The 21,604-nt window shown below is 32.7% G+C and overlaps 2 protein-coding genes and 1 pseudogene across 3 annotated transcripts; all 3 read left to right on the top strand.

Moving 5' to 3' along the window:
* The first annotated feature begins 4,042 nt into the window (after positions 1-4,042).
* Positions 4,043-5,682, top strand: LOC146942034 (serpin-ZXA pseudogene; annotated as a pseudogene). Its single transcript, XR_015032557.1, has 2 exons — positions 4,043-4,294; positions 4,577-5,682. The product of XR_015032557.1 is annotated as a serpin-ZXA pseudogene (transcript).
* Positions 5,683-12,631: 6,949 nt separating this feature from the next.
* Positions 12,632-14,889, top strand: LOC146942033 (serpin-ZX-like). The gene is made up of 2 exons (XM_085758027.1): positions 12,632-13,110; positions 13,648-14,889. Exons 1-2 carry the CDS (start codon positions 12,721-12,723, stop codon positions 14,431-14,433), a joined length of 1,176 nt encoding a protein of 391 aa, XP_085614153.1. The 5' UTR covers positions 12,632-12,720; the 3' UTR covers positions 14,434-14,889.
* A 4,249-nt stretch (positions 14,890-19,138) lies between these two features.
* Positions 19,139-20,445, top strand: LOC146942032 (uncharacterized). The gene is made up of 2 exons (XM_085750003.1): positions 19,139-20,393; positions 20,441-20,445. Exons 1-2 carry the CDS (start codon positions 19,139-19,141, stop codon positions 20,443-20,445), a joined length of 1,260 nt encoding a protein of 419 aa, XP_085606129.1.
* Positions 20,446-21,604: the final 1,159 nt, after the last annotated feature.

Here is a 21,604-nt window from a genome sequence, read left to right as displayed (position 1 = left end):
TGTAATGTAGGAAGACAATCAAATGAAATGATATAAACATGGAAAGTATATAGAGAACCATTATTGATCCAATTTCAGGTTTAAGCTGCTACCGCGTAAAAATAGCATGAACAAATTTGTGTATTGAAAGATAGCATGACGAATTCAAGTCAAATTTCAAACTGATTTAATTCTTAACGAATCGAGCTGAACCAAAGTTCTGCCCTTCTCGACTAATTTTCCGTCCTAAACTAAGTGTATTTTGATGGTTTTTTTTGCACTTAGTAAAATCACTTCCGTTTAATTTTTTGTAATTTTTTTTTTTTGAAATATGTAAATTATTTAAGTGCCTGAATGTTTGGTTGGATACGAGTGCCTATATGACATGGCATTAAACAATTAGATTGTGGTGGATACATATACAGCCATACTTCAGAGTATTACTAGATTCGCCTTAATTTTTTTAAAAGGTAGTGGATAATGGTCTTGTTTGGAAAATCATTCTTGTCATGGATCTTAATAACTTCTAGATACAAAGAGAGAAGAGAGAAGACAATTTTCTGTTTGGAGGAAAAAGAGAGATATACAATAGTGATTATTGGTCATGGATCTTAATAACTTCTGGATACAAAGTGAGAAGACACAGTGTTTTCATAGTGATTGTTGGTCATGGATCTTTCTGCTAGTGATTAACCTTTGTTAGAGAACGAATTGACACACATTGTTTTTTTCCTTCTCAATCAAATTTTTTCATACGCAATAGTCAAAGGTCAAATCCCTGACCACTTACTTAAGTGGTATAAATCCATTGCCATTTAAACCAATTCATTGTTTAGTTTATATAATTCATATAATTTTCTCACATTTTTTAACTTTAGAAACCTAACTACGAAACCCACACACTAAGGCTTTGTTTGGTTGAAGAGTGAAAGTGAAAGGAAAGAAAGAGAAAAGAAAGATTGTATGAGGAAAGAAGGGGAGTGGAAAGTGAGAGGATCGTTTTGGTTGTTTGGTTTAAGAGAAAGTGGATTAGAAAGTTGGAGGAAAGAATGATCTATTTTTAATACTTGACATAAATACCCTTATATATATATTATATGTGTATATTATATAATATATATGATATATATATATATATATATATATATATATATATATAATTACGTGCTGCAGTAAAAAAAGTGTGAGTAAGTTCAATTATGTGCTACAGTGTGAAATGGCAAACTGGAAAAAAAAAAAAAAAACATAAGGAATAGTAACGTATCTTAAAAGAAAACATAAGATAGTAACATAAATAAAAAAACAATAAAGGTAAGGGTGTTTTGGACTTTTCAAACAAAATGTTGTTGTTCCTCAACGTTTCTCTCCATATTGGCGTGGAAAGGTTTTTAGGGTGGGTCCCATTAGATTCTTTTTTTCCTTTGCCTTTTTATAGGGTTCCAAACTATAGAAAATGTTTCTTTCCATCAACTTTCTCTCCTCACCACTATCCTTAGAAACAAACACACTCTAAATACTGATGGCAGAGAATTAGAAATCGCGGAGAAGTGGAGGGTTGGGAATTGCGAGTTTGAAGATGTGCCTTAGCATTTCTAGACTTCTTAGTAGACTTCTTTATGCATTTTTATCTTCATTATTTTAATTGAAATTATTTAAATATTAATTAAAAATATTTTAGAATGTTATTTTATATTCATCAGTTAATTCTTCACTAATTTTAGCACACACTCAGATGAATTTTTATTTGTTGGCTTTGTCAAGGAAGCTATCTAGGGGGTCATGCAACAACCAATAATCAAACCGATGATCGCTTGTTTAAAGAGGTCCTAATCGTTTACTTGCATCATCTCAGTTGGTCATTGTTGACTTTTAACAACTATAATTTCCACAAGGTCATATCAATCTTGGTAGGATTTATTATAAAAGGCTTTCATTATAAAAGGTTTTCATTTTAAGACAAACAAGTATCTCATGATGCGGACACTGTTTTTGTAAATCCTTAAACCTTTCCCAAGTTTCATAAGGTTTTTTATTGGCTTGCTTGAAAGAGGAATGAGATTACCTCTTTCATTGTGGACAGAAGGAAAATATTTCACTAAAAACTTCTTAGCAAGTTCTTGCCAAATGTTTAGAGAATTAAGCCAAGAAAGAGTAGGGGAATAACCTTAGCTTAAAAGGCATCACCCTCCACATCATAAATCTAGAAATTGCTCACAACTTCAGTAAATTGCTTCAAATGTAAATGCGAGTCAACAATAGATGTTCCATTAAACTGTCCAATTGTTTCTACCGTCAAAACATCATAGGCTTGAACTTAAAATTAGTGCAAATATATATACACACACGCATCAAATGTCAGTATCCACCAAATTGTGATGTTCGTAAATTCAACATTTATGCCTGTTAGTTTAATTTTTTTTTTTACGTTAATGACAGTTTTATTAATAAAACTCTGATAATCAATCAAATGTCAAGACCGCAGAAATACAAGGTGGAGTCTCTTCGATCCATGTGTAATATGAATTATGAAGAGCATATTTAGCTAAAAAGGATAATTATGAACTTTTTTCATTAATTATGGTTGTTCGTGGTGCACTTTGGATTGATTATGATGTGAAAATTCATCCTATCCAAAAATTTAATTATTCACGGTTTAGTTTGATTTAGATGAGTCCTAAAAAAAATACTTGATCAGGTTCGGTCCAATTTTAAACGGTTTAGTTTAGATCGATTTTTTATTATCTAAATTATATTTTTGTGAAAAAACCTATTAAAATTAATATTATAAGGATACATTTTTTTTTTTGACGTTATTATAAGGATACATTTAAATCATATGTTTGATGCAAACTATAACATATAATATGCTAAAAAAGTTGACGATAAGTTTTGAAACACATGAAATAGTAAAAAAATAAATACATTAAATTTAACTTACAAGTAATATTAAAAAAGAAAAAAATCTAAAAAAAAAGTAATATTAAAAAATTAAACAAAGAAAAAAGATTAATTTACTAAAAAAAAATTAATGTAATATTTATGTTAAATTTTACAATTACTCTTTTTCTTTAGTAAATTTAAATTTTTTTAGTAAATTAATCTTTTTCGTAGTAATGTCGTTTTTAGTAAATTAATCTTTTTCGGAGTAATAAATACATTACTCTTTTTCTTTAGTAAATTTAAATTTTACATTAAATTTAAATTACTCTTTTTCTAACAAATTCCTGTTTTGAACAATTACTACTCATCTTATTCGTAGAATTTTAACTATTTATGGAACTATTATTATTATAGGTAACAAATTTTTGTTTAAATTTTAATATAACAAGAAACAAAAACAAACTTTGTTTTAAAAGAACAAACTTTAATTTTTCAAATATATACCATTAATTAGTTTTATTGAAAAAGATAAAATTAATTGACAAATCATACCCTTAAAAAATACCAAGACGACAGTTAAATAGTAACGTTAAATATGCACTCAAACGACAATTGTTACAAAAGCACATCCAATAAATTTTGGTTTTGTGCGGTACTCTATTTTCATAGATCGATTTGGAGTTTTAATTTTGATGGTTTGGATATAAACAGCATGTTGTTAGATAAGTATAGTATAATTTTTTATGACAAAAAGTATAATCTAATCTTACTGTACTGACAAAAAATTATTTCATCCAAAAATCAAATAAGAATTATCTCGGAGGATTCATCTTTTAACGAATCTTATTAATTATCTTTATTTTTGGTTACAATCTTATTATTAAATAGAAATTAATTAATAGAAAAAGTATTTTTTTTCATGACTCACGATCAAAGGGTATTTAAGTATTTGTCTACGACCTAGTCCTTGAATCCTCATAGTCTTCTCAAATCCCTCTACCTTTGCTAACTACGTCTACGGTCGTTGCTTTCTTTCATCTTCGCTCGCGTGCCGTGCCGTGCCGTTGGTTAAGTTGAAGAAAAAGAAGAATGGATTTCCGTCGTAAATCGATGATCAACCAAACCAACGTTTCACTCACAATCGCTAAACATCTCTTCTCTAAACAGTCCAACAACAACATCGTGTTTTCGCCTCTCTCCATTCAAGTTATTCTCAGTATCATCGCTGCTGGCTCTGAGGGTACCACAAAGCAACAACTTCTCGACTTCCTCCGTTTCAAATCCATCGATCAACTCAACTCCCTTCGGCGGGCCTCGCCTCTCTGTCGCCAATGGTGTGTGGGTTGAACAAACACTCTCTCTTCAATCTTCCTTCCAAAAGATTCTTTCTTCTGATTTCCAAGCCAAGTTGGCTTCCGTTGATTTCCAGAACAAGGTATGTAATGTGTTTTAGGGTTTCCTCAATTGCTTACTTTCTTATTCTTATTGTTTCGTTTCGTATCAAATTAGGGTTCCTACCAATAACATTCCCGAATTGTTTCTAATTATTGATTCAATTCAAATTGACTTTAACTTGATTAAAATCAATCTTCATGTCCTTATTGTTTTTTAACATCCAACTAATTTAATTAGCAACATAATGAGTGATAGTTAGACTAACAAAAAGTTAAATTCTTTTACTGCATAATTTATTTTGAAATTTGATATGAATTTTTAGGCTATTGAAGTGACCAATGAAGTCAATTCATGGGTTGAAAAAGAGACAAATGGACTTAAAGGAGTTATTCAACCAGGGTTGGTCAACAACTTAACCAGACTCATCTTTGCAAATGCACTGTACTTTAAAGGACTATGGTATGACAAGTTTGATGCTTCCAAAACTAAAGACTATGATTTTTACCTTCTCAATCGTAGCTCACTCAAGGTTCCGTTCATGAGCAGCAAAGAGGATCAATATATTGGTGCTTTTGATGGTTTCAAAGTACTTTGTCTTCCTTATAAACAGGGCCAAGATGACCGCCGATTCTCTTTGTACTTTATTCTTCCAGATGCAAAACATGGACTCTCAGCTTTGGTTGAAAAGGTGGCTTCTGAATCTGAGTTACTACACCATAAGTTTAATCTTTCTCAAGTCAAAGTAGGTGACTTCAGAATTCCAAGGTTCAATGTCTCATTTGGGTTTGAAACTTCTGATATGCTGAAGGACCTAGGAGTGGTTTTACCTTTCTCTCCCGGAGGTTTGACAAATATGGTGGACTCTCTTGAAGGTAAAGATCTTTATGTTTCCAAGATATTCCAAAAGTCTTTCATCCAAGTAAACGAAGAAGGCACTGAAGCCGCTGCTGCAACCTATGCTATTGTGAGAGGCAAGGGTATAAGCCCTCCTCGTCCTCGACTAGACTTTCTAGCTGACCACCCATTCTTATTTCTAATAAGAGAAGATTTTACCGGCACAATCCTCTTTGTTGGACAGGTGCTCAATCCTCTTGCTGGGTAATCATACTAGATTGGATTGCCAATAGATTAATAGGGAACCTGTTAACCAATAGAAATGCATTTATGATGATATTAAATTGTTATTAGGGGAAGAGTCTACAAGTGTCTATTCGGATTTATTTTATAGTAACATATCAGCACTTTTGAAATTTTTATTAATGTTGGTAAGAGTTTAAGAATAGGAATTGACATAGAGTGGTCAGAAGAATTAAATTACTATCATTAGTTTGTGTGCCTTTGATCTCTGAAATTACCTTTTCCATATCAGATTGCTAGTGTAAAATAACAAATCAATTGTTTCTTACCTCTTCCCATGTGTGAAAATAACCTTGTTAATTAGTTTTCTTCAATCTTATGATGATGTTTTGTTGTTTAAAGTGGACATGTTACTTTTTTAAGAAAAATGGGTGGAACAACATTACAATAGTGAAAATTATCTCAACTGAGTTGATCGCAGATACTAACAAGCTAACACATAGCTTAATAGAATTTTAAATATCAATTGATTGTTTGTCCAGATTACAATGAGTTGCTTGTGTCATTCTCTGATTAAAGTATCTGATTTTGTTTAACTAATACTCCTTTTATCCTAAAAGACGTCACTCTGACACATAACATAACATACGAGTTAACAAAACATAGCTAATTTTGTATGCGCAAGACTGCTCTTAATAAGGCCATTTTTTAAACTTGTGCCCTATGAATCCCGGATATGTAGTATTGGTGCAGACACAATTAGATACTAATACGCAGGTACATACATACATACATATATATATATATATATATATATATATATATATATATATATATATATATTTTTTTGAAATCAAGGATATGATTGTTGTACGTCAGTGATTCGCAACCAAAGAGAATAGACTCACTACTAATGTTTCGATTTACTAGGGAGATAACCTCTAAATTTCTATATTTTAGAGATTGATACATCTATTTTTGGGAAGTGCACTTTTCGTTTCCTGTTCTAATGATACAATATAGGATAGGATAATGCCGGATTCAGTGAAAACATTATAGCAAAATTATCCTAAAGTCATTCCCATTGGCCATGTATCCATGTTTTCCGCCAAAGTCCTAGTTAAAATTGCCTCATGTATTCTATGCACAACTCTAAATAGCGACATGCCGTCTTCGTGAAATTTCCTGACTGATTTTCTCGCGATATATATAGCAATCCCCTAAAATATACTAATGAAATCAAAGAATATAGCTAGAAAATTACAAGTATAAACTATTATGAAGAAAAACAAAGGGCTAACATAATACAGTTTTAGATCCACTGCCGTGCTTTTAATATCACTTTTAACTATAATATCGGGTCAATATTGTTGGGAAAAGAATCTTGTTATTGCGCCTTCTCTTCTTGCCAAAGTTCTAATTTATTGCTCTCATTGATGATCTGAAACAATAAAGTTACAGCATGAGTTCTTTTAAAAGGAGCATCTAGCATTTTTTTCCCTTTAAAATGAGAATCCAACGGATAACAGTATTTGTAGTAAAAATACATGTGTTTTTAATTACTATTTTTGAAAAGTAAAATAGTTGTTTGATTGGTATACTTTCTGGAAGTGTTTAACAAAACATTTTTCTCATTTCTAGTTTTTAAAACTTAACAACCAAAACCGCCAATTCTTGATCTAAAACACAGCTTTTCCGGAGTGCTTTTAAAAATTACAAAATGAAAAAACACAATCAATCTAACCATGTGTCTGACTGCATAGAACAAGTATCACAAATCACAGAAACCAGTCATGATTGAATCTCATTTAGATTTTGCACCTTACCTTACTCCTCGTCTCATAGACATAGGAGTCCAAACTATTCTTCTTTCCCCCGGTTTGCTTCACAGCTCTGTCCGGTTGGCTTCGGTTAGCTTCACAGCTCTGTCCTGTTGGGCTTCAGAAATCTGCCATTGTCATTCTACCATAGATATTCTCATTCACTTCAGAAATCTATTAGCTTTATCTTTACTTGAACAATCAGCCTGCAAAATTATACGATAGCAAAGCTGTTATTTACTAAAAAAACCAAGTACATTATAGTTATTATGAAAACAAAAATTTGAATGATGATCATCCACATGATCCTAGACCAACAGAAACCACACAAAGTTTGTGCATAACAAGATCTCTCAGAAAAACACATAATTCATACCACAATGGAAAAATGAAACTTCATACTTACTGTATCTGATTCAATACTGAAAATGCCATGCAAATTTAATTGAACTCGAACTTTAATTCTTGCCCTACTACCTTGAGATCCAAGTAAAGGACCAATCTGAAAAGAAGTGGTCAACAAATGTGTAAGCATATATCAACCATTATGCGTGCAGGTAATGCATACTGAATTAAAAGGACAAAGAATGGTGCTAAATCTACCACATAGATAGCTGATTCTAGATTTTATTCTTATGCCTAATTAGTTTTACAACATTAGCTTTCTTAGATGTCAGAACAAGCAATAATCACAGACGACATAGTAACGAAGTCTATGCCTAATTCAGAAATAGGGTGAGGTGTCTTGTTATGGCCCGAGATCCATTCAAGTTAATTTTCTACCTTGATGCCAATAAATACAGAAATCAGACAAAATATTTGGAGATCTTCACAAACATGAATGTATGATAGCTTAAATACTATGAAGCCTAGATACTCCAAAAAAGAAAAGGAAAAGTATCCGTGTTGTACGTGTATCCAGTGCCATACTCATGTTTTATATTTCTTAGAAATTTTGTTTTAGGATACTCCCCCTAAGTGGTTCTTGAAACTTGTTGAGTTCTACAGATATGTTTTTGTTGATATCCAAACGCAGTGTTTAGACTATAGTATGACATAAGCGGAAACTCTATTATTTTTGTTATAATCACAAGTATCTTCGTATAAATTGTGATTATCACAGTTATATATTAATAATAACAAGGAATGATCAATGTATGTTCCTTTACAAACATTCTACATCTGTACGAATTGTTTGTTCTATGAAATTTGTTAAGGTACGTACATGTGTTGTATGATGTATCGGACCAGGTCATTGTTTATGGATACTCCCCGGGCACTTCCTGAAACATCTTTTCAGTTTTACTAAATCTACTTTTATTAATATCCATACATATGGTTTATAATCAGGGGTGGATATGGGCTTAAAATATTAGTGGGGCAAATTTTTTTTGTCAAATTCAAATAATTAAATAATACTAAATTTAATAAGAAGTTATATTAAAAATAGTTGTAGCAACCAAAATTACAAAGAAAATAATCTATTTTTCATTTGTTGAAAATGAACTAAAATATATCATTACTAATTGTTCTAAGAACATCTCTCTCTATATAAGTTGCAAGAGATGAATAAAATGTTCTACCATGATACCCGTGCATAAAGACTGGTGAGCGCGTTGCGCACTTTTTTTTAAAAGCAAGTCGCAATTGCATAGAAATTATATGAAGAAAAACATATACACATGTATAAACATTAAACATGTAAAAAACATTATAAAAAAAAATGACCTAGGCTAGTGTGGCACTTGCCACACTAGGCCTTGAAGAGGTCCGCCCATGTTTATAATACAGCAGAAATTCTCTGGCTTTTATTTTTTTAAACAATCACAATTCACAAGCATATTTTTATAAATACGGAGTGATCAATGTCTCCTTCTTGTCAAAAAAAAAAAAGTCTCCTTACAAGTATCCTGAAATATTTCAACAAAATTCTTGTAGCTGTGTTATATTGTACCCATGTCATACCATATATGTACCTACAATCCAAATGTACCAAAAACCGTTTATAAACCCATAAGTTATGTGAACCAACTATGTATCAAGTTATCTTAATTCATTTAGAGTTAGTTCACGAACTCGGTCTACATAGCCTAGGTAAATACGTAAGTTATGTACTTATGTGAACTTAGATTATATATGGTACGTAAACTTACGTTAAAAAAATTTAAAACATGCATACGTTGTCTAATTTCACTTGAGATTACAAAAGCAATCTGAATTGAACATAAGATGATAATTGAATATACCTTGTGAATGGTGAAATCAAGAAGCATTTGGGATTCGTGGGATTATAGTGGCGAAGATGGAAAATAGTGACCAAGTAAGGGGTTCTACTTGGGTCACTTTAAATTCTGGTGGCATTGGTGACTTTGTCTATATATCTATCTTATAACAAATCATTCTCTCTCATCAAATACACTAAAGCCACCAAAACTCAAAGCCACCCAAGTATTTTCCGTCAATGAAAAAGGAACTCTTCGTTTTTTGTTTCACGCATTTGGGTTTCGTACAAAGCAAACAGTGGTGTGGGATTTTTGAAAAGTTCATATATATATATGTACTAAGATACCCTTATTTATCATTTTTTTAAAATTCGGTATCCGGTTCAAGAATCGACTCTTTATTTTACTACTTATTTTGACAAAAACTCTGAAACCCTTCTTCTTTTGACAATACCCTAAATTTTTACTTAATGCATGAAACGTAGGAAATTAAGGGTTCATGTACACACAAAATTGGCTCCCATTCTAAATTTATGTTTGTACAATATCAAGAGTTTAAGACTACGATCTTATGCAATTTTATACTTCCTTTTGTTGATTATTTATGATTATAATTTATAACGAAGAAAATAGTGTTTAGTGTTTTCCTGCAATTTTTTTATTTTTATTTTGTTTTTATCGCAGAGATGAAGGTAAACTCGGTTATCTTAAGCTTCCGCAAACTCGGTTTATATAAACGTATGTAAACTCAATTTACATAAAATTTGAGTTTCTAAATGTTATATGAACTCGATTTACCTAAGAATACATAAACTGAATTTGGATAAACGTATACGTAAAATTTGAGTTTCTAAACCTACGTAATTTCACTTTGATTCACAGATGAAGAAAAAGAACAAAAGTGTAGAAGTTCTGGCTAATTGGTTGATGATATGATACCAAAGCTTTTAAATGACCTAGTGTCTTAAAGATAGTTCAGGATAACATCCATGAACCAACACCCACGGGACATAGTTCAGGAATTAAATAGCTGGATGTCTTGATGATATGATACCCCCAAAGTTTCTAAAGACCTATGGTCCTAAAGATAGATCATTGTCTACTTTTAATATGGTTCTTCAAAAAATGATTAGTAATGACCTTTCCATTCTAAATACCATTGAATAGTATAGGATTATGATCAGTTCGGTGGTTGGTAATGGGGTGTATGAGTGTCTATGAAACATTCTCCAATTGATAAGATAGGATTAGTTAAGTTTGAATATGCATTTCATATTGGTCATAAGTCATTTGAGTAGAGTGTTGAGAAACATGAAAGTATGCCAACGTTGATTCATGCTTAATTTCAGCCTATGTTGGATGGAAAAACTAGGGCTTAATGCTTCAAGGTTGCACTGGCAGTAATAATTTTAAGCTTAGTTATAGTGTTATGCATTTATTAAGTAATAAATTTAAAATATTCATCAGTCAGTGTGTGTATATATATAACATACTAACATCCGGTCACATTTATAAGCAAAAAAGTTCTTTTTAGATTCATTCAATACTTAATATATTTGGTCAATATATAAACCAAATACATTATGTATTCAATGAACCTAAAAAGTACATTTTTCTTATAAATGTGACCAGAGGGAGTATTGTAATAGAGGCCTAAAAAGAACATGCTGTAGTATTAATGGAATATATCTTGTAATTCAATCTTCAATTTTTCAATAAGATCACTATTAGATTTCCTAAAAAAAAAATAATAATACTAACACATTGTCTGAACTAATTATCTCATTAATGTAAAATTAAGACCTACCATTGCATATACAAAATACAATTGTGATTTTTTTAAGGGTCATGCTAACCGGTGCCCACAGGGCACTGATTAAGTATGCCAAAAAAGGAAATTATTACCATAAAAGAAAACATTTTTGACTTTTTTAGTATTAATTATACAGTTTTCAATGCAATAACAACTATATAATTTCCTTTTTAGCATCCTTAACCAGTGCCCCAGGGGCACCGGTTAGCATTTCCCTTTTTAATAATTAATATTACACAAATTTAACAGGGTAAAATAATAATTTTAAAAATTAATATAACGAAACAAAAATGATCGATTATGTTTGAAACATATGAAGTAATTTTTTTTTGAGGAAAAACATATGAAGTAATAAAAATATAGATTAAATTAAAATAATAAGTATTGCCTTAAAATAATTAAAACCAACAAACAAACAATAGGTTGTAATATATTATACTAATAAATAAATAAGTATGAAAATTTACTTATGCAAATTTGTTCAACTTAGAAAAAGTGCACTTTAAAATTTGATCCGAACGATTTTCATATAATGACATCTAAACACATCAAATAATATTTAATTTTGTGTGATTTAAACACCCCTATTTGGCATAGCCTAATGCTTAGAAATACTTAGTGAACAAGTTTTCATGAATGTTTTAAATCATACTTCAATATTAGATAATTTTTTTACGGTTGTATGAAATATTAATTTTGGATGTCAAACTTATTCAAAGCAAGAGTGCAACGCAGTTGCAGAGTGTTTTTGGTTAATGTCATACGAAAAAAGAAAAAAAAAACTAAATTAGAAATCGAAAGCATCAAAGTTTGAGCAACAAGAGCATCCCCATCAGGAGGTGTCATCCAAGTGGTAGACATATTGTATTATATACGAAGGAGCCGAAATTTGAACTTCGAATTTCTTAATTATTCACTTTAGTAGATGACATTTTGGTTTTTAGGCTGCTTGACTAAAAAAGAATTGAACCATGAGAAAATTATGAGGTATTGACAAAAAAAAATGAGGTATGGAATTGACTATCCAATAAATTGGACTCAAGTGATAAATGAACTCTATTAAAAATATTACTTGTTTGAAGATCGAATTCCAGATTAAGGAGTCTCTTTGAATCGAAAATTTGTACACAAAAATTAGCTCTTGAATTTAAGAAGGATAAACAAAACCTTTTCTACCCAAGTATATGAAAGATTTGTATGAGACCAAAAATTACTAATTAATATTTAAAGCATGAGGGGAACGCTATATGTCTTTTGAACTTTGATTTCAAGATTAGAAGCCCTACTATTTATAGCGTGAGAGCAACGCTATATCTCTTTTGAACTTTGATTTTTATATAGTAATCAACCAGAAGCCCTAATATTCAAAGCGTGAGAGTAACGCTATATCTCTTTTGAACTTTGATTTGAAGAGTATATATATAATAACCAACAAAGCCCTAGAGAGCGAGACTTTGATTTGCTAAATAGCTACTTAGGTCTTCAGTGGTTCCTTCTTCTCTCTTGTTTGTGTCGTTCCTAACTTTGAAGGAGAATGGAGTTTCGTCGTGAATCAATGATCACCCAAACCAATGTTTCACTCAAAATGGCCAAACATCTCTTCTCTAAACAATCCAACAACAACATTGTGTTTTCACCTCTCTCCATTCAGATTATTCTCGGCATCATCGCTGCCGGCTCTGAGGGTCCCACTCAACAACAGATTCTTGACTTCCTCCGCTCCAAATCCATCCATCATCTCAACTCATTCGCGTCTCATATCCTTTCTGTCGTACTCACGGACCCTTATCTCACGGGCGGGCCTCGCCTCTCTTTTGCCGATGGTGTTTGGATTGAACAATCACTTCCTCTTCAACCTACCTTCAAACAAATTCTGTCATCTGTTTACAAAGCAAACTTGGCTTCCGTTGATTTCCAGAACAAGGTATGTTTCTATTTTTTTTTTCACCACAATCCATGCCATATAATGGATTTAACTTCACAAACAATTAGTTTATTGTATTTCATAACCTAATTTAGAGATAATGTTAAGTATAGATAACCTTTACTTACCTTGAAAACCGGTGAGTTGACACAAAAAAGTATAGATAACCTTTATGTCCTTCTTTGATTTCCGATCGTACAACCTTCACGTCATTAGCGTAAGAAATGTATATGGCTAATAATTCACTCTTTTAACACACACACACACACACATACTTTAAATTGATTAAAGCAATTCCATGAATGTTATTCAAATGCATCGGCCTATACCAGCTCTTAGTCTTGAGTTACAAAATGGAATGCAAAACAACGTTTCTGTTTCTGTCCTTATTGTTTTCTAGCATTCAACTAATGAGGCAACATAATGAGTGATAATTAGACTAACAAAAAGTTAAATTCTTCCACTGCCACACTTGTGAAAAGAACTCAACTTATCCATTTGTAATTTTTTATTTTAAATTTTGATATGATTTTATAGGCTGTTGAAGTGACCAATGAAGTTAATTTATGGGCTGAAAAAGAGACAAATGGCCTTATTAAAGAAGTTATTTCACCAGGGGCGGTCAACAGCTTAACAAGACTCATCTTTGCTAATGCCCTGTACTGCAAAGGAGTATGGTCTAAGAAGTTTGATGCTTCAAAAACGAAAGACTATGATTTTCACCTTCTCAATGGCAGCTCAATCAAGGTTCCTTTCATGACCAGCAAGAAGGATCAATATATTCGTGCTTTCGATGGTTTTAAAGTACTTCAACTTCCTTATAAACTAGGCCAAGATGACCGTCGATTCTCTATGTACTTTATTCTTCCAGATGCGAAAGATGGACTCTCAGCTTTGGTTGAGAAGATGGCTTCTGATTCTGAGTCACTACACCACAAGCTTCATTTTATTTCTGAAGTTAAAGTAGGTGACTTCAGAATTCCAAGGTTCAATGTTTCATTTGGGTTTGAAATTTCTGATATGCTGAAGGAGTTAGGAGTGGTTTTACCTTTCTCTCCCGGAGGTCTGACAAAAATGGTTGACTCTGTTGAGGATCAAAAGCTTTATGTTTCCAAAATATTTCACAAGTCTTTCATCAAAGTGAATGAAGAAGGTACTGAAGCTGCTGCCGTAACCTATGCCTTTTGCGAATCCTTTGGTTATTCTCCTCCTCGTCCTCGACTAGACTTTGTAGCTGACCACCCATTCTTATTTCTAATTAAAGAAGATTGGACCAGAACAATCCTCTTTGTTGGACAGGTGCTCAATCCTCTTGTTGGGTAATCACACTAGATTGGATTGCCAATAGACAAATAGGGAACCTGCTCTCTACTAGAATGACTTTTTATTTTTGAATTGTTTGTATTGTCTTCATTATGAGAAAGATTGCTTGCAGAGATCATTTATGATAGTGTATCTAGTTGCATAAATGTTATTGAGGTTGGAAGACAGATAACTTGAAAATCTACCTAAAAAAAAAAAAAGATAACTTGAAAACCTGTATGGGTTAAAATTGGATAGGAATGGCTTGAAAATTTTAAGCAAAGAGGGAAACATTATAGAACTTATTTTGAAACATGCCTCTGGGAGGAGTTCACAATCCAACTTCTTGAGCTGTATTTGATCAACTTTCCTTCAATTCATTCTAAAAGAATTGTTTTGTTTGGTTTATGTGTTATATTGTTTCTTGAGCTTGCAGTGAGCATAACAAGGCACTATACATTTAATTTACTAATATAACTAAACTAATGCTTGCAAATTAAGTTTACTCTAACATGTGCATTTGCATCAAATATTTATATTGTCTTCTTCACGTGCAAGATTGAGCACATGAATGTCACAACAAGATTGTACCCCACAAAGAAGTATTCTTAGTGTAAATGGCTCTTAGAATTCTTTTTTGGTACATTTCAATATTTTTTTTTTTTTTGGTACATAACGACTCGTAGAATTCATCATCAAAGATTGTACTATATATAAATAATACTATTTACTTTGAGGAATGTTAATGCATTAAAGCTGAAGAATATTAATGCATACTGATCCATACTCTTTTATATTTATCTCATTTCATAAATTGCTTCTTGTCATTCTTGTTTGACCCATTTGTTATCTGCTATACGTACTTGCAGATTTAATATAGTTAACTCAACTTATTCGAACCTTTTATGAAATCTATGACAATTTTTTAACTACTGGAATTTCCAGAATCAATTGATTCAACTTTCCATTAAATAAATTTTTTTTTTTATAATTTTTATATTATCTGATAAATCTATCCACAGCCATATAAGTTCACTAATGGCTCTTTTTTTTTTTTGGTAAGACGTTATTGATAACCAGAGTCTAGTATTTTTTCTTTATTTCCAACTCATATTTTGTAGAGAATCGGAATAAAGGGATGAATGCCCCCAAGTTAAAATAGGTGCATCAAACCACTAGTCTGGTGAGCAGAGCAATGGCTTGGCGATTGACGTAAGTGAATCATGTTCTAAAACTGAGAATGAGCCAGCAAAGAAATGGCTTGCCCATCGAGTGATGTCGGTTTAAGTCTCACGTGGATGAGCTGGCAGAGAATAATTGGCGAAGTAACTTCAATTCGCACAATTTACTTAAAAATTTAAGTTAATACCAAAACTGTCATTTTCATAAAAAATTTCTCAAAACTCTTTGTTCATTGTCGTACTCTAAACTGCACACTAAACTTTCACCGCCTCTCACCATAAAAAATCATGGATGCACAACCCATCTCAATGAAAAATTAAAGATTTCATCATAACATCTTCCACCCATACTTTACTGCATATAGGTAAATAGATTTCTTCTTTTTTCCAATTTTTCAATGATTTGTGTTTCTATTTTGTCTTTGTTCTATGTCCTTTGTCTTCTATGAGGAAGTAGTTCTTCTATGGTGTGTGGGTTGACTAGGTTTAAGTGTTAATCCCAGGTTAATGTATTTTAAATTTACATACTCCATCACTTAAAACTTAAAATAAGGTTAACTCAAATTAAGTTTAGGTATGTACATTTAAACTTAATTTAAGTATGTACAAAATGTTAAATAATTATAAGTTGAAGTATGTACACTTAAACTTAGTTTAGGTATGCACAAATGTTAGCCGAAGGTTAACATAGTTTAAATTTAAGAATGACCAAATCACTTAAAATAAAGTGAACGTAAACTCAGTTTAAGTATGTACTGTAAACTCAGTTTACGTATGTACAAACTACAACCTTTACCATTTATTTTTACGGGCTACTGTTTTTTTTTCTTCCTCCAAGCTACTTCATTCAATTTGTTTTTTCTACTTCTCTAAAAACTTTTCACTCAATTTTACAATTTTGTTATCTCCGGTAAATGGACATTGAATGAGAAGATAAAGCTGCAAAATATATCAAGAATGGAAATTGAAGGCTACCTTTTAAATTTGGAAAAAGTTGCGAAGAAAATGAGGAGAAAAATGTACGATTGGGTTTTGGAAGATGACGAAGAGTGAGTTTCAATGAAGAGGAAAGGTGATTGTATTCTCTTGGTTTGGGAAGGAGGAAACACATATTAGGTTTTAGAAGTAATGAAGGGGTTTTGGTACAATTGAAACTTTATTTTATTTTAAGGGTACTTTAGTCATTTTTGGTTGTAACTAGGTTTTATTTGGGTGTAACTAGAAAATTTCTGACTTGTTTTCATATGTTTATGTCATAAGAGATTAAAATAAACTGTTTTCATATATTTATGACCTAGTACAATTTCTTATTATTTAATAGCAATTTGACCATGAAATCCACTAAATTAGTGAGATAAAAAGTCTAACCGAGTACATTTTAGGCATAAAAAACTTTTTTTTAGAGGAATTTAGGCAAAATGATCGACTTCGGTTTTATTATACTAACTAGGGAAAAGACGGGAACTCGCGCGATTGTCTTCTTGCTCTTATCTATTGCGTTAGCGCTTTGACTTTTTTTTTTTTATAAAATTTTGATTTTGATTAAAATTATAGATATTAGATGTTCGTAAATTTTAAATTATAACAAACTCTATAAACTATGTTTATATTTTTCAATAACACCAATAATGTAGAAAATATAATATAAATTCTTATCTTTTATAATGTATGATAATATTATTATACAAAAATTTGTTCAAAGGTATAATTGAATTTCACCAACATTATAACATTATTATAAAAAAATCATTATTCAAAAGTATAATTAAAATAATGAAAAAGTTAGTACAAAATCCCCTATGCCTTATATATAATATATAATAATATAAATTCTTATACTTTTTAATGTCACTAACATTATAACATTACTAGCGTCTTGTCAAAAAAAAAACATTACTAGCGTTCAAACGGGCACTCCGTTCGCATCTAGCGACTCTTTTTATTGCGCTAACGTGTATAAATTATGAACTGTGGTTTTTATGAAATTTTGTTTTTCAACTTTAAAAAAAAATGAAATTTTTATTGAAAATATAGTTATAGATATTTTGCACTTTTATATTGTACTCCACAAACTATATATACTTATCTTTTTCAAACAATAGAGAAAATATAATATAAATTCTTATCTTTTTGAATGACACCAACAATATAAGATTCTTATAATCAAATTTATTTAAGAGTATAATTTTTTTTTTGGTTACGTTTAAGAGTATAATTGAAAATGAAGAAGTCAAGCCAAAACTATGTATTTCCTTTATATATAAAATATATTATTATAGGAAGATTTATTCAAAGATATAATTTTTTCTTTTGAAATATATAACTTTTTTTGTTCAAGAAAAAAATTTCAGTATCAATCGCTATGTTTCTCTCCTAGGGTTTCCACCATCTTCCTATTAGTTTCTCAACTTCCATCTCTATTATACCCTTGTGAGAGCTTTGTTTTTCAATCGTTTGTGCTTCAAACTGATTGTTGTGTCTTTGTTTTTTACTATATCTGGTGCGGGATGTGTTAGTGATTGTTTCGAATGATTGGTGGTGTCATGTTCTCAGTTTGGTTTGTTCCTTTCCGTTCTTTTCACATCTGTGACGCTATACCAACCGGTAGGAGTGTAGATCTTATAAAAGAACACGATGAGCAAGGAGGGATGGCAGTTTGGGGAAGAAGGAGGCTCTTCGTGATCCCTCGCAGTACTCTTGCACTTAAGGATATGGCTATTTTTTCTTCAGGTTTCAGGAGCATGCTTTGCACTCTTAATCATCAGTTGATTACGGCCTCATGTGGTATGGTGACTGCTTTGCATCAGAAGGCGCAATCTGGAACCGTGATGCATGGTAGGGTATTTTTGGCATGTTACACTTCAGTTCCTTGCATAGGACTCTTTCTGGCAGATTGCTACAAGTTTTTTAATATTGAATCCAAAAATATATCTCTACATGTTTCTGGAAGCAACCTTCAGGTTATTGTTTCCCATAATAAATTTATTTCTTCTCTAAATATGTTTATTGGATTCAATTATATTTGGTGTATATTTTTGAGAGGATATACTTGGTTAGAAAAGTCATTACTTTACTGTCAGCTCATGATTGGAGGATGCATGCTTATATTTTCTTCTCATATCTTGGCTTGTGGCGGTTTATACATGGAAATTGATTGCAAAAATATATTTATTTGGTCCCAAATTATATTGGATATTCAGTTTCAAATTATGTTTCGTAAAGCAAGATTTATGTGGTTTCTATTGCTGGATATGGGCTTTTTGGTTCAACAGAAGGTTCTAGTATCTATGTTTCATGATTCTATAAATATCACTCAGTACCAAGGAATTCTCCACACTCAATCGCATTGCAATTATCAACGTTTTTTCTTCTTTTGCCTTCATACCAATTGCGATTACCTCACAATGGCATCCAATTGCTCTGCTGACAACACTGCTGCCAACCGGCCTGCTCCTGCAAATTCCAACTCTGATTTGCTGGACTGCTGTTTGGTGGACAGGCTGCTGATTTCCAAACCAGTTCACTTTAACTCGTTTCGTGATCGCATGGCTCAAGTTTGGAAACCTGAACGAAAGGTTGAAATATCAAGAATTGACAACAATCGCTTCATGTTTCAGTTCTTTCATCATAAGGACATGGAACGTGTGATTCGTACTGGTCCTTGGCTTTTCGATAACTTCCCTCTAGTGATGCAGAAAGTCTCCTTCGGTGACGACCCAACAACTACTCCTTTGGACACAATTGAGATGTGGGTTCAAGCTCACAACCTTCCCTTTGGTTTCATGACGGAATCAATGGGTATTCTTCTCGGCAGTCACGTTGGTGGTCTTGTTAAGTATGATGCAGAGAATAACTTTGGTTCTTGGAGGAGGTACATGCGTCTCCGTGTTGCTCTGAAGGTCGGAGAACCTCTTGTGGCGAGTTGGGCATTCGAAAGAGAGGGTGCTGATGCTGTTACTGTGTTTTTTCGCTATGAAAAACTCGGTAACTTTTGTTATGTTTGCGGCAGATTGGGTCATAATGATAGCTACTGTCCAGATCGTTATGAGGATGATTTTGTTGAAGAAGGCAAGCGTTGGGGACCTATTCTTCGTGCTGAATTCAAGGGCAGCAGTAACGGAGGGGTTGACAATCAATGGCTTCATGATAGTAGGAAAAGTGGTGGTGAGAACAATGGTGCGGTGCATGATGGTATGGGTCCTGAGGTGCATTCTTTCAGTCATGCTAAGATTGGTCAGGTGAAGATTGGGAGGGATTTGGTTACAAAAGTGCTGCTGTTTTTCAAACTTGTGAATGGTACTTGGGTGTCTTTTGATCCAGCAAGGTGTTTATTTGAAGAAAGTGTGCCTCAAGTGGTTCCAACAACTCGTAACACTGCTCCAGTTCTGCAGCTTGCTAAAAATCATGATCCACAAAGTATTTGTGCAGCTGAAAGTGATGAGGAACGCATTGCCCGATTGGTTCAAGAAGCTAGGCTCAAGAATCCTATCTCAATTGAGAGTGCTCCATTCGATTTTGCTTCTAAAGCCGCTGCCCAGCCTCCTATATCACAATTAACGGTATCGTTGGCGCACATGCTGAAGGTTGGCCTAAGTGGGATGCCTACTCCGAAAGTTAGTGATGATGGTACAGTTAAGTTTGCTTCCAAAGGACCTAAGCAGCTCAAAAGGCTTCGCATGGAAGAACTCAAAGACACTGTTGAGAAGACTAAGGAAGGTGTTGAGATGAAAGGCTCTAATCATTCTGATGGTGGTCAAGATACAGCTCACAAGGATGTTGTTATGAGGGACATGGGATTAGGTGGGATTAATAATGTAATGGCGGGACCTGGACACCAGGCCTGCCAGGGTAAATGAGTCTTATATGGTGGAACTGTCGGGGTTTAGGTAGCCCGAGCACAGTTCCTAATTTAAAGTACCTAGTCCGGACCTATAAACCGGATGCAATAATCCTGTCTGAAACAATGACAACGTCTAATAAAATTGAAGAATTGAAATATATGCTGGCTTTTGATTACTGTTTTTCTGTTGATCGTATTGGTAGAGGAGGTGGTTTGGCATGTTTATGGAATAAGAACTTTAATTGTAATATCACGAATTTCTCCCAAAATCAAATTGATATGGAGGTAAATGACTCTTTGAGGGGAAGATGGAGGTTAACTGGATTTTATGGTATGCCAGAAGGAGGGAGGAGAAGAGAGTCTTGGAACTTACTTCGGCAATTATCCAATATTTCTCAACTTCCTTGGTGTATTATTGGTGATTTTAATGATATTCTATCAGCCGATGAAAAGAAAGGAAGGTCTGAACGTCAACCGTGGCTTATTCAAGGATTCCGGCAAGCGGTTTTGGATGCAGGACTTGCTGATATTCATATGGATGGTTATGCTTTCACTTGGTTCAAAAGTCTTGGAACTGCTCGCGCTGTGGAGGAGAAGTTGGATAGAGCTATGGCAAATGATAGTTGGTTTGATAAATTTCAGAATGCGAAGCTTGAGTGTCTTACTACCACATCCTCTGATCACTACCCCCTTTTGTTAGATTGTGCTCTGCAGCCTGCGTCTACTTCTGGTCAACGTCGATTTCGTTTTGAGAATGCATGGCTTGTTGAACCCGAGTTTGGGCCTTTTGTTTCTCAAAGATGGCAAGGTTACGGTGATCGTCCTCTTGTGAATAAACTCAATCAATGTGCTATGGATCTATCTAAATGGAGCATGAATACTAACCAAAACATCAGACAAGAGATTCGCAAGACTCAACGTAAGCTTGAAGCTATCCGTTCCCATGTGGATTCCTCCAATGTGAGTTACTTTAATATGTTAAGACATAGGTTAGATAAATTGTTGATCAAAGATGATATTTTTTGGAAACAACGTGCTAAGACATTTTGGTATCGTGAGGGGGACCTTAATACGAAGTTTTTCCATGCGGCAGCAAGCACCAGAAGAAAGTTGAATAGAATTGAGCATCTTGAAGATGAGTATGGTTTTGAATGTCGCTCAGAAGATGGTC

Source organism: Medicago sativa, chromosome 3, assembly GCF_051527215.1.
Source record: "Medicago sativa cultivar Bolivia chromosome 3, Bolivia_mono, whole genome shotgun sequence".
Lineage (NCBI taxonomy): Eukaryota > Viridiplantae > Streptophyta > Magnoliopsida > Fabales > Fabaceae > Medicago > Medicago sativa.
This window is presented reverse-complemented; position numbering and strand designations above follow the sequence as displayed.